Here is a 13640-nt window from a genome sequence, read left to right as displayed (position 1 = left end):
TAGTTGCACATTTATTCAAAACTCAACCAAAACTAATTAGCTAAATGAGCGTGATCCAATGTTGTCAACTTTTCAAAGCCTGATACAGTGGTACCTCGGGTTACAGACGCTTCAGGTTACAGACTCTGCTAACCCAGAAATAGTACCTCGGGTTAAGAACTTTGCTTCAGGATGAGAACAGAAATCGCGCGCCGGCAGCGCGGCAGCAGTGGGAGGCCCCATTAGTTAAAGTGGTGCTTCAGGTTAAGAACAGACCTCCAGAACGCATTAAGTTCTTAACCAGAGGTACCACTGTAGTCAGTTACACCTCCAGTGAGCCCCCTGCCCACCCTCTTGCATCTCAGAGCGGCTCCAGCTGGTCCTGCCCACTTTGGGATCCCACTGGGGCAAGGCAATCCCAGGAGTAAACTGGTCTTCAAGGGCTTTGTATACCAACGGTAGCACCTTGAACTTGGCCCTGTAAGAAATGGGCAACCCATGCGGATCTCTGAGCAGAGGTGTTCTGCGCTGCCACGGTCTCCCTCCTGCCAGTAACCACGCTGCAGCATCTTGCGCTGACTGCAGTTTCCGGGTCAGTCGCTGGGGAAGCCCCACATAGAGTGCATTGCAGCAGCGCATCCTTGCAGCTGCCAGTGCCCGAACTACCGGGCCAGAAAAACGGTGTCCACTCTGCGGGCATACAATCTTTAAATGCTGTCCATCCTCTCCCCTGCCGTTCTGTAAACCTATTTCTCGGTTGTGGCGCTCGTATGTTTGCTGTGTCTTGGGGAGGTTGGCTGCAGTTGTGGGAGGGAGGGGGAGCTGTGTCCTAATTAGATGGTGATGGAATGCGAGCTGCTCTTCCGCCGCATGCCGCCTGCATGCTAATTCCGAGCCTGGCCTCCTTTTATCCGCTGCGGGTCAGCCCAGCCAGCAGACGCGCCGCATCTCAGGCCGCAGCATGGAGCCAATGAGCACATATCAGCAAATTGGATTGTATGAATCATGGTTTTCTGCTTGTAGACCTTTTCTACTTGCTGAAACCCACACAGCTAATCTGTGCGGTGCTGCTCGGAATATAGATTGCCACTTCTGGGGAAGCGGTTAGGCAGCCGCGGCCAAGTGCCTCCGTGTGCCAGGGGACGCTCAGCTTACGGGAAGGTTAGGTTAAAAGTACTTGTCTTGGATTTGCCTGTGTCAGTGATGTTACGGCTCTTGGCTTAGTTCCATGGGCAGCGATAATAGTCTCTCTGGGATGGCTGCCTTTGCACCCAGGTCAACTTGAGCTGTGAAAAACCAAATGTGTCCAAAGGAAAATGTAGGATGCATCCTGAGTTCTAGGAGGAGGGAAACATGTTTTGTCTCAGAGAGTGTCACCCAGCACATAAAGGCTTTAAAAATAAATATTTCGGTACTCCCCTTGGGACTGGTTTGGATGCTCCTCTTGGTGCAGAATGCTGCAGCTGGACTGCTGGCGAGGACAGACTAACTCCAGCACAGAGCACCAGTGTTTTAAAGGTTGCACAATCTACCCATATACTACCGGTTCAGATTCCAGGGTCTTGTATGCATTTGCAAGGCCCTTAGCAACTTTGGCCAAGGGTACCTTGAGAACTCCTTACATCACTGTGTGATCGCTGAGGTCATTGTTACTTGGATTCATGGCTCAAATCCACTAGAGCATTGTGGGCTCCATTCTGTTGCATCCCCTCAGGCAGGCCCAATCACCGTTGAATTTCCAGCACCTAGTACATAACTTTTTAAATTTCTGCAGGCATCTCTAGCCATTTTTCTGACTTCTACAGCTAGTTTTTAACTGATTTTGTCTCTCTTAACCTTCCTGCACACCGCTCAGAGACCAAGATATGACCAACAGAGGTTAAATGTGTTGTTTACCTAGAGCGGGGAAATGGTTCGAAATTTTGAGAGGATAATGAAGAGCAAGAAGGGGGAAAAATTAATTGCTGAGGGAGGGCTCCTAAATCTGAGGGTGCAGAGAGCAGGGAGTCCACCGAGAAGCTCCACGCCGGCCTCTTCCAAAGTGTCTACCAGCAGCCTGGCAGCAAACCCTGTGCCTCGAAATCTCCCTGCACTTTAACAAAGCATCTAAATTGCTTTGTAAACCTGGATTGCGGAAGTGGAATTGATTGGGGCGAGCAGATGTCTGAATTCTGCCGCACGGCCCTGATAAATTGGATTTCTGTTCGGTGCAGAATGCCTACGATCTGCATGCCTTGGTTGCTTATGTACGATTTTCTGCCGTCCTCGCTTCCCCACCCTGCCTCTCCCCCCCCCCCCAAGATGGAACGCCAGCGTTTAGCACGAGAGAAGCAGATGCGAGAAGAGGCAGAGCGGACGAGGGACGAGTTGGAGAGGAGGCTGCTGCAGTTGAAAGATGAGGCGACGATGGCTAACGAAGCCTTGGTAAGTCTCTCTGCAGGGATGACTAGTTGCTCACTGCAATGGCATGATCCTGTTAACAAGACATGCATGGTAGAAGCAAGACCCCTCTCCCCAGCAAGACATGTCCTTACCAGTCAGAGTAGATACTCCATTCACCTGTATTCAGACTCTGCAACATCAAGCTTACTCGTTTGGGGAAGGAGTGGTGGCTCAGTGATCGAACACCTGTTTTGCATGCAGGAGGTTGCAGGTTCAATACCTGCCTCCTATAAGTGAAACCCTGGAGAGCCTCTGCCAATCAGTGTAGATGGTAGTCTGGTTCAGTATAAGACAACCTCCTGTTTAATTCAGCTCTTCTTTTTTTAAGAAGCATAAGGACTAGAAACTTGGTTTATTTTTAGGCGAGGGACAGTAGCTCAGGGGTAGAACATCTGCTTTGCATGCAGAAGGTCCCACATCATCCACGTTTCAGAAGCAAAGGACCGGGCAGCAGGTCACCACAGTGTTGGGGACTTTGATGGTGCAGTGGGGAGCCTTCACTCTCGTTGGACTACAACTCCCATCACCCCATGTGGAGGGCACTAAGCTGGCAAAGGCAATTGTGCCACCCGCAGCAGGATAAGTTTAAATTGCTCCCGTGGTCACCAGCTCATTTGAGCTGGTTTTCCTTCTTTTCTTTTCTTTGAAAAAAAATAATTATTAGTCAATTAAAATTCCATTCAGCATCTTGCTAAGAGGAAGGGTGACTGATCCTGCCAGAATGGCTTGCAATAGATGTAAAATGAAAAGCAAGGAAGAGGAAAATAAAAGACCTTCTGCATTCTGGTGCAGTTGTTTCACAGGTGGGAAAGACCACTGGCTGTGTGTCTTTTGCATGGAGAGTGTTTTAGGGAGGCCAAGGGGCTGTTCCTTTCCAGCTTCTTTCTGACTGCTGCTGGGTGGGATGGTCACTGACAGAGGTTTCCTTCTCATGAAGGTGGGCAGTCTTTATCTGTACTGGAACTCTTCAGACTCCAGATAGTGGCTCTACAGACAGACAGACAGACAGACAGACAGACAGACTGCGTGTAGAAGGTTAGCATCTCAGGAAGAAATCTCATAGCCAGATTTCTTCTTGAGTTGCAAGTTTTCTGTGTGTCTGGATTTCCTTTATTTTCTTCATGGAGCGACATTCACTCCTGGGAGTCCCAATGCAAGGTGATACAGACCCCAGTTTAGCACCTCAAAGGAAGTCCAGAGTCTGTTGTGGGAAGATTTTTTTTAATAAAAAAAAAGAACAGAAAATAAAAGAAATAAACTTTGTCAGCTGAAATTTCCCATTGATCCTGACTTAAAACTTACAAATTAATATAGGCAGCCCATAAATCCAAACAGGGGAAAAGAAAGAATTTTTTCACCCCTAGTTAAACTGTGGAACTCGCTGCCTCAGGAGGCTTTGAAGGTCATCAACCTTAGATGGCTTTAAAAGAGGACTGGACAAATTGACGGAGGAGAAAGCTATTGCTGTATACTAGCCAGGTGGCTGTGTTCTCCATTTACTGTTGGAAGCAGTAATGCTTCTGAATACCAGTTGCTGGAAACTGCAGGAGAGGAGTGTGATAAGATCCTGCTTGTGGGCTTCTCATAGGCATCTGGTTGGCCACTGATAACAGGATGCTGGACTCGATGGGCCATTGGCCTGATCCAGCAGGCTCTCCTTATCCAAATTAGGTATCCAAATGAGATTTACGGTGATAAGCTCCAGCTCCAATTGCAGAAAAGGCAGTGAGATCTTCAGGCCCCTGAGTAGTACAAAGTGGGCATTTATCCCTCCAATATGAGCCCCTTTGCAACAGTGAAGGGTGGCACGGGTCATTTTCATTGTCCATCTGTTAGGAAGACTTTTGACCACAGACCATAAGAACATCAGGTGAGGCTGCTGGATCAAGCCAGTGACTCATCTTAGTCCAGCATCCTGTTCTTACAGTGGCCAACCAGATGCCCCAGTAAGAAACCTGCTAGCAGGACTTGGAGGTCAAGAGCCTTCTCACCCCCTTGTGGTTTCCAGCAACTGGTATTCAGAAAAAGTGCTGCCTGCAGCTGTGGAGGCAGAGCATAGCCATCATGGCTTCTAGTCTCGCCCAGTGGCACATCGCCTCTGCGTCAGAGCCCCTTGTGTGTAATTCTCTACCCTTCTTGCTCAGATGAGATCCGAAGAAACGGCCGACTTGCTGGCCGAGAAAGCTCAGATCACGGAAGAGGAAGCGAAGCTCCTGGCTCAGAAAGCCGCTGAGGCAGAGCAGGAGATGCAGCGGATCAAAGCCACAGCCATCCGGACCGAGGAGGAGAAACGGCTGATGGAGCAGAAGGTGCTGGAGGCAGAGATGCTGGCGCTGAAGATGGCGGAAGAGTCGGAGCGAAGGTCAGGCAGGGAGGGAAGCACACCCACTGGACATTTCATTCCTTGTTTTTCTTGCCATTGGGTTGTGCCCAGTGTAGCACAAAGTCTACTACTACTACTAATTTTATTGGGTGGCTCCCAACAGAATATTAAAAACACAGTAAAGCACCAAACATTAAAACATTCCCTAAAAAGGGCTGCCATCATGTGTCTTCTGAAAGTCAGATAGTTGTTTATTTCCTTGACATCTGATGGGAGGGTGTTCCACAGGGAGGGAGCCACTACCGAGAAGGCCCTCTGCCTGGTTTCCAATAACCTCACTCCTCACAGTGAGGGAACAGCCAGAAGATCCTCGGATTTGGATCTTAGTGTCGGAGCTGAATGATGGGGGTGGAGACACTCCTTCAGGTATACAGGGCCATTTAGGGCTTTACAGGTCAGCACCATGAAACGTACTGGGAGCCAATGTAGGTCTTTCATTCCTAGCGGCCGCTCCCAGTCACCTGTCTAGCTGCCGCGTTCTGGATTAGTTGTAGTTTCCAGGTCACCTTCAAAGGTAGCCCCATGTAGAGCACATTGCAGTAGTCCAAGTGGGAGATAACCAGAGCATGCACCACCCTGGCAGGAAAGGTAAGGTCTCAGCCGGCATTCCAGATGGAGCAGCCACCCTGGAATTAACCTGCACCTCCATGGACAGCTGTGAGCCCAAAATGACTCCCAGGCTATACACCTGGTCCTTCAGGTGTGGGCATGGCCAACGAGCATGGAATGATCTGAAGCACTAGACAAAGTTCAATGAGATGCCTCTTATAAACCAGTTCAGTACAGGTGAACTCCTTGATTTCCTTGGGATGGCGTGTTGTGATCCCATCCTTTTCACACGCACCTTGGCCCTACTGCAATCCTTAGCTTCCCCCCTCCCCACGCACACACTTCGGCTGAGCACCCCAGCGCCGAGATGCACCATCCTGCCAAGCCCTCAGGCCTGGGCCCCCACTGAGTCTTCAGCTGCTCAAGAACCGCCACGCTGCCGTCTCCAAAGCATTCAGATGCCATTAATTAAGTTTTTCGCCTCTAGATATTAAAACACCAAATTCATTACTCTCCCCCTCCCTTGTCCCAATATCTCGCTCCAGATCTCCCCCTCCTCTCCCGGCCAATCACGAGGCTCCCACCGCACGCCAGGCCTCCGTCTCCGTGGTCCTCTGGGCATACAAGGGCCGCTGCCAAGGGCTTTTGTCATAAATTGCATTCATTAGTGGGTGAATTAACAATAGCCTTAATTTCATTCTGAACTACTACTTTCCCCCGCTCCTGTGTCTGGGCTTCTGTCTTTGCCCGCTTGGTAACTTTCTCCTCCTTCCTTTATACCTCCGCCCCGCTTGCCAAAAACATCAACGCCGGATATTGTTCAGAAGAGCTGATTACTTGTTTTCTCTCTCCTCTTTCCCCCCCACCCCACCCCCTCAACCGCTTCAGAGGAACCTGTCGAGGATGAGGGGTAGGCAGTGGTTCTTGAAACCTCCAATGCCGTAATTCAGTGGTGCTTGTCTTTCCTTAGATGGGTGGACCAAACCACCCTTAGTGGCATGAGATTAGCGTGTAGAACAAGGCTGGGAGAACCTCTGGCCCTCTGGGTGCTGTTGGACTCCATTTCCCATCAACCTCAGCCACCATGGCCAGTGGTTAGAACTGGTGGGAATTGTTGTCCAGCAACATCCGGAGGGCAAAAAGTTCTGCAGCCTACATTTTAGAAGATAGACACTTCTGCTGCTGGGGGGTGGGGGGTGGGAAGCAGAACCTGTCCTGGACAACAGTCAGAAACCAGTTTTTCTCTCCCTACCCACTCACCCCCTCATTTCATTTCTCCTTCCCGGGACAACAGTCAAGACGGATGAAGCGCTGCCGTTTCCTGCCATTTGGGGAAGGAGAGCATTGTGGGTAGAGGCAGCCTTTGCCATCCGGGTGCCATCCAGATGATTTGGACTGCAACTCCCATCATCCCCAGGCAGCACAGCCATTTTGGACTTCAGTTCCCAGCACGGGGGCTGGGGGCTGATGGGAGTTGCAGTCCAAAATGGCTGTGCTGCCTGGGGATGATGGGAATTGGAGTCCAGATCATCTGGAGAGAACTGTAAAAACATTGCTAAGGTGGCAAAGGCTGGGGTAGGGTGTTGGATTTGGCCCACCACTGCCTAGTTTAGGCCCTTGACCTCCTCTTTCGTATTTTGCTTGTGTGCAGGGCGAAGGAGGCCGATCAGCTCAAGCAGGACCTCCAGGAAGCTCGAGACTCTGAGCGAAGAGCCAAGCAGAAGCTATTGGAAATAACCAGCAAGTCGTCTTACACAGTAAGAATACGTTTTATACATAAGGGCATCATTTTGCCCCTGGTGAGTCTGTGCCGCTTGCCCCGGGGCATCCTCTGAAATCTGCAACCCGAAGCCCAGCATTGCAATTATGCAAACTGAGCAGAGCTGTTCCTTTGCTGGCTTTATATACAGTTTTCTGCTTTTCTGCAATGGCTCCCCTTTTGTGGGATGCTCTCCCCAGGGAGGCTTGCCTGGCACCTTCATTACATATCTTTAGGCGCCAGGCGAAAACATTCCTCTTCTCCCAGGCTATTTAAACAATCTATGGCCTTTTAAACTCTCTGTGTGTAGCAGGGGGGTTGTCGCTTTTGTTTGTTACCATGTTGTGCATTTTTGTTTCTTTATATTGTAAACCACCCTGTGATCCTGAGATGAAGTGCCGTATAGAAATCATTATCATCATCATCCAAAGCCACATGTTCTGATGTTGCTTTTAGCAGAAACTGCTCAAAGCTTGTCGCTCCAGTTTTCTATGAGGTCTAGAAATTGTATTCATTTTAAAAATGAAAGCCGTGATGATCAGGGGTTCTGCTTCAGTGTCTGGATTTCCAGGTTACAAATCAAAGGCTATAAAATTCTTCCTTAAAAAAAAAAAAGTTGGCAGCGGACGCTTTGGGGATTCTTCCTCATTGTCGGGGCTCCTACAAGACGACCTGCTGTGTGTTTGGTGATCATAATCAGCCAGTTTTCAGCTCAGAGTAATTTGGGCATCTGTTCCCGGAGTTTTCAGCACATGGCCGGCTCCTTTAATCCCTTTGTCATTATCACTCTTGGCAGAAAAATAACAAGACCTCCAATTAAACTGGAAGGCCACAGACTTTTTTATGAGGAGCAAAACACTGGGCTTTTGTTAAACGCCCACATTTGTTAACCAACAGAACTTGCCGTTACGGAGCGGCACTGAGCTTCCGTGTTGCCCTCTGCGGTTCTGGTGTCCCATTTATTTCGCTTTGTTCGTAGCAAGCACTGTGCCAGGGCTTGGATTCGACAGAGCAAAGAGCAGCGCAATGCAACAGAGAACATCCCAGTCCCAGAGGCTCTTAAGTTGAAGAGAGGGACACGGGCAACTTGAAGAATAAGATAATAGTTAAAGGACTGCACCCAAAGTAGCACTGAGTAACGCACCCCCCCCCCCGAGTAACACAAGGATTTCTGATTAACCCCCTAAATATCTGAGAGGGGTTCCCCAAACCTTCAGAGCAGATTTGGGGTGGGCGGGGGGAGGGAGTCCCATTGGGCAAGTGACTACGCTACTCCTGGATCTGTAGAAAAGCCACGCGGAACTGTTACAAACCCAGGAAGCTGCAGTCAGATCTTTGGTCCATCTAGCTCAGTACTGTCAACACTGACTGGCAGCAGATTGCCAGGATTTATGATGTAGCACATTCCCACCTATTCCTGCATCCTTTGGCGATTGAACCCGGGGCTTTCTGCATGCAAAGCAGATGCTCTCCCCCACTGAGCTATGGCCTTCACCACAGAACCCCAACCCCAGGAATCAGCAGGTCTTGCACCCCCTCACTGGGATGGCCAAGTCTAGGGTGCGGGCTGATCCCTTACCTGGGAAGACTCCTGCCAGCAGCCTGCTAATGGCAACACAGAAGGCAAATACATATTTATAATGCCATGGCAGAAGCGTGTGAAGCGCTACTTGATAGTGTCCATCGCAATTGAGGGGATTCAAATGATGCAGTCCCTCACATACACACACAACCAGCATTTAATTTAGAGCTCCGGGAAGCTTCCAGCGCCCCCAGCGCTGAATTGTTCACTCTTGTTGCACAGAGAAGGGTGTGCAAGTTGTGTTCTGTGCTGTCACAAATAAACCCCACAAACAGGTTTCTTTTACATCAGTTTTACCCAGGCTCTCTCACCATCCCAATTTGTCTTCGGTACTGCATCACCCTGAGTGAGTGTTTAAACAAGCAGAACAAAGGTGGCTTGGATTTAATGGCTCCCCGCTCTCCCCCCCCCCCCAGTTCTCTGAGGCTGTCTGCTAACGTTCAGAAGCTTTTAAGAGCACTGGCTGCGGTGCTGAAATGAGCCTGCCATTTCTAGCCAGAGGCCCCTTGAGTTGAAACACCGGTTGCTCGGGTGTTCTGTCAGAGACAATCTTCGGAACAAAAACTCTCAGCCTGTCTGGCTTTCCCCTACAAAAGCCCCTGACTTTAAATGGGTCTGGTGCCAGCGATTGCGCTTGTGGGCGATTGCAATGCAGGACAGACAAAGCACTTCTTCACTTCTTGAGTGCACACTCAAGATACGGAAAGATACATCCCAGAAGATGTAGCAATGGCCAGCAACCTAGATGCTTTTAAAAGAGCATTAGACAAATTCATGGAGGATAGGGCTATCGGAGGCTACAAGCATCGCTTGTATTGCTTCTGAATAGCAGTTGCTGGAAACCACTGGAGGAAAGGGTTCTCTTGCGCCTGGGTCCAGATTGTGGGCTCCCCCTAGGCGACCGGGTTGCCCACTGTGGGAACAGAACGCTAGACTAGATGGACCACTGGCCTGATCCAGTCTGGCATGGGGAACGTAGGAAGCGGTCTTTAGACCAAGTCAGACTTAATCGCTCCATCTAGCTTAGTACTGTTGACGTTGTATGGCATCAGCTCTTCAGAGTTTCAGCAGCTAGCATTCCCGTACCTACCTGGAGATGCTGGGGATTGAATTTGGAACCTTCTGCATGCAGAGCAGATACTGTACCACTGAGTTATGTCCCAATCCCCCCAAAGGCAGAAGACGCTGTATGGAGAAACCAGGAGGATGGATGGAGATGCAAGGATTGCAATAAGTTTGAAGCAGGACTGATCTCTGAAAGACTCCTTTATAATAATAATAATAATAATTTATTATTTGTACCCCGCCCATCTGGCTGGGTTTCCCCAGCCACTCTGGGCGGCTTCCAACAGAAATGAAAAATACACTAAAATGTCACATATTAAAAACTTCCCTGAACAGGGCTGCCTTCAGATGTCTTCTGAATGTCAGGTAGTTGTCCATCGCCTTGACATCCGGTGGGAGGGCATTCCACAGGGCGGGCGCCACCACCGAGAAGGCCCTCTGCCTGGTTCCCTGCAACTTGGCCTCTCGCAGGGAGGGAACCACCAGAAGGCCCTCGGAGCTGGACCTCAGTGTCCGGGCAGAACGATGGGGGAGGAGACGCTCCTTCAGATATACTGGACCGAGGCCATTTAGGGCTTTAAAGGTCAGCACCAACACTTTGAATTGTGCTCGGAAACGTACTGGGAGCCAATGTAGGTCTTTCAAGACCGGTGTTATATGGTCTCGGCGGCCGCTCCCAGTCACCAGTCTAGCTGCCGCATTCTGGATTAGTTGTAGTTTCCGGGTCACCTTCAAAGGTAGCCCCACGTAGAGCGCATTGCAGTAGTCCAAGCGGGAGATAACCAGAGCATGTACCACTCTGGCAAGACAGTCCGCAGGCAGATAGGGTCTCAGCCTACGTACCAGATGGAGCTGGTAAACAGCTGCCCTGGATACAGATTTGACCTGTGCCTCCATGGACAGCTGTGAGTCCAAAATGACTCCCAGGCTGCGCACCTGGTCCTTCAGGGGCACAGTTACCCCATTCAGGACCAGGGAATCCTCCACACCTGCCCGCCTCCTGTCCCCCAAAAACAGTACTTCTGTCTTGTCAGGATTCAACCTCAATCTGTTAGCCGCCATCCATCCTCCAACCGCTTCCAGACACTCACACAGGACCTTTACCGCCTTCACTGGTTCTGATTTAAAAGAGAGGTAGAGCTTATGGTGACAGAAGCAACAGTATTTGTCACAATCACTTGGCCCCTCTTAAATATTCATTGTTTCTCTCCATAATCTTCACAACAACACTGTGGTTCAGACTTCACAAACCTGGTGCCCTCCAGATGTTTTGGGCTACCTGTGCTGGCTGGGGCTGATGGGAATTGTCGTTCAAAACACCTGTAGGGCACCAGCTCAGTGAAGGTTGCTGCAGAGTGTGGCTGGGAAACCTTTGACCCTCCTAATGTTGCTGGACTCCAACTCCCATCAGTCCCAGTGAGCGTGGGCACTGGTGAGGGGAGATGGGAGTTGTAGTGCAACAACATCAGGAGGGCCACTCCTGGTATGGAACTTCCATTCTCCTTCCCCCCCCCCTCTCTCTCTCCTTTCTAAGAATTCACTGTTATTTTAAGCCAGTAGGGCTGGCAGGAGTTGTAGACAAAAATCTTTAGAGGGCACCAGGTTGGGAAAGACTAACATGAGCTCCTCTAACCATTACCTTGGCTGGTACATTTCTGGATAGGCTTGCCTAATCAAAAAACAATGTTTTGAGAAGGCACTGAAAAGATTACAGTGAGGGCACCTGCCTGATGACCATAGGCAGGGAGTTCCAAAGTGTTGGTGGGGCCACACTAAAACATTGGTTTCTTTCCAGTGCTGTCACATATGTAGTAAGGTTTACAGAGCACTCTGAACCTTTGAAATGCTGTATGCAGTTGCTAAGCCTTATGTTATTATGAATTGGGAGAAAGACTATTTTTCCTGGGGTCCTCAAGCCCTAGAGTTCATTCATTGCGAAGGTGAGATGCAAAACATTCCGGTGTTCAAAGCATCCTGGTTTGAGAGGACTGTCAGTCGCACGATGAGCATCAGGCCAGTTTGTCCTTGACTAAACTCTGCAAAACAAAACAAGGCTTCCTTATCATGCATGCACCCCAGGTTTTCATTGGGAGCTAATCAGCAGGCATTGCAAGTATATTTTTGCCCCTGGAACCGAAGTATAATTAAGAGGAAGATTGTAAGACAGCGGCAGTTTGGCTCCACCCCTCCAGCTGCATCAATCCCAGAAATGTTTCATAAGAGAAGCGCTTCTCCTTTTTGAAAAATACAGCCCGCTGCTACCTCTCCTGAGGATCTCTTAAAGGGGCCTGACACAATCCTCTTTTACTCGTGGCCCGTGGGAATGCTTAGAATGCCGACTTATTTGCTCTGAAAGGAAATGATTCTCACAGGTGGTGAACAAGAATATTTCTGAATCAATGAAGTTCGGGTGCTGTTCCTCTTATTGTCCCTTGCTTTCCCTAGGGTTGTCTTGTGCATTTTCAGTAGATAGGGATGCAAAAACTAGCAGGAGAGCCACGAGCAGGCAAGATGCTTACTGAGGGGTAGCTGTGTTGGTTCAAGCTAGCATACCTACCATGGAGTAAAGTTACTTATTACGGGGTGAGACTGCCTGCTGCTTGAAACTGGAGGCTGGAGCATTGGAAGACATCTCAGTGGTTAAATCCCTAACACTTTAGTTCAAGAGGGAAACACAAGAAGAGCATGTTGCAGTAATCTAACCTAGAGGTTACCGGAGCGAAGATGACAGAAGACTTTTTAATGTGCTGTAAGTCACCCAGAGTGGCTGGGGAAACCCAGCCAGATGGGTGGGGTATAAATAATAAAGTTGTTAACGATGATGATGATGATGATTAAGTTAGGGTATCCCTGTCTAGATAGGGGTGCAGCTGGGCCACGAGCCAAAGCTGATGGAAGACTCTCCATGTTGCCGAGACCACTGGAGTCTCAAGCAACAGCAGTGGACCCAGAAGTACACCCAAGCTACATACCTGCTCCTTCAGAGATGGTATGACTCCATCAAGAGAGGGTCACCTGCCATCCATCTGGTCTAGGGAACCATCTGTACCTCAGATGCAGAGAGTCCCTGGTTTAATCTCCAGGCATATCCCCTGCCTGAAACCTGGATTGAGCTTCAACTTGTTGGCTCTCATACAGTCCATTACTGAGGCAAGACATTGGTCCAGCACATCCTCTGCCCCAGCTGCAGATATAAGGGAATAGCAAAGCTGTGTGCCATCAGCATATTGCTGACCCCACTCAGTGGTTTCATGTAGACGTTGAGCAGCATAGCGGATTAAATTGAACCCTGGGCAACCCCCCCCCCCACGTTGAAGGCTCCATGGGGACGGACAGCACTCCCCAGGCATCACCCTCTGGAAACGACCATCCAGGTAGGCCTGTAGTCACGGCAAAGCAGGTGTTTCCTACAGGCATCTGGTTGGCCACTGTGGAAACAGAATGTGGGACTAGATGGGTGACTTGACTAATCCAGCAGGCTCTTTTTATGGTCTTACGTACTGCCAATCTTTACAAACCTAGGGGATCTGTAGGGAAGGAGGTGGCCTTTCAGATATTTGGTGCCTCCGTCATTAGGACTCAGTAGCACACAGACTCACACCTGGGAAAAGCAAGGGAAGGTTAATAACTGGATGGAAGGTACTTCGCTGCAACAGGCTTCAGTGGCTTTTGTACACATTGTTCTTCTTCTCCGGCATCCACATTTCAGCCAGGACCTGTGGTCTAAACAATTGTGCTTGACGTTGATCTCTGAGGCTTTTCAAGTGAGTTGTAAAATCCATTCAGCCTGAAGCCCTTCTTCTTGGCATCAGCTGTCCGGAAGAGTTATGGTTATCAGCTCCGCTGCTCTGACCAATTTGTAGTGTGGGTTTCTATCACAC

General features: G+C 49.6%; 1 protein-coding gene across 4 annotated transcripts in view; it reads left to right on the top strand.

The window, feature by feature from the left end:
• Positions 1-13640, top strand: part of NF2 (NF2, moesin-ezrin-radixin like (MERLIN) tumor suppressor) — a 102368-nt gene that overhangs the window by 59837 nt on the left and 28891 nt on the right. For all 4 annotated transcript variants that reach the window (XM_081892397.1, XM_081892399.1, XM_081892396.1 and 1 more), the window contains exons 11-13: positions 2281-2403; positions 4566-4783; positions 7005-7110. In XM_081892397.1, the coding sequence (XP_081748523.1) occupies positions 2281-2403; positions 4566-4783; positions 7005-7110 (447 nt within the window). The remainder of the gene's footprint in view (positions 1-2280; positions 2404-4565; positions 4784-7004; positions 7111-13640) is intronic.

The sequence above is a fragment of the Podarcis melisellensis genome (genome assembly GCF_964234715.1).
Source record: "Podarcis melisellensis genome assembly, chromosome: 16".
NCBI classification, from domain to species: domain Eukaryota; kingdom Metazoa; phylum Chordata; class Lepidosauria; order Squamata; family Lacertidae; genus Podarcis; species Podarcis melisellensis.
The sequence above is the reverse complement of the archived record's forward strand: the minus strand, read 5'-3'. Positions and strand labels throughout refer to the sequence as shown.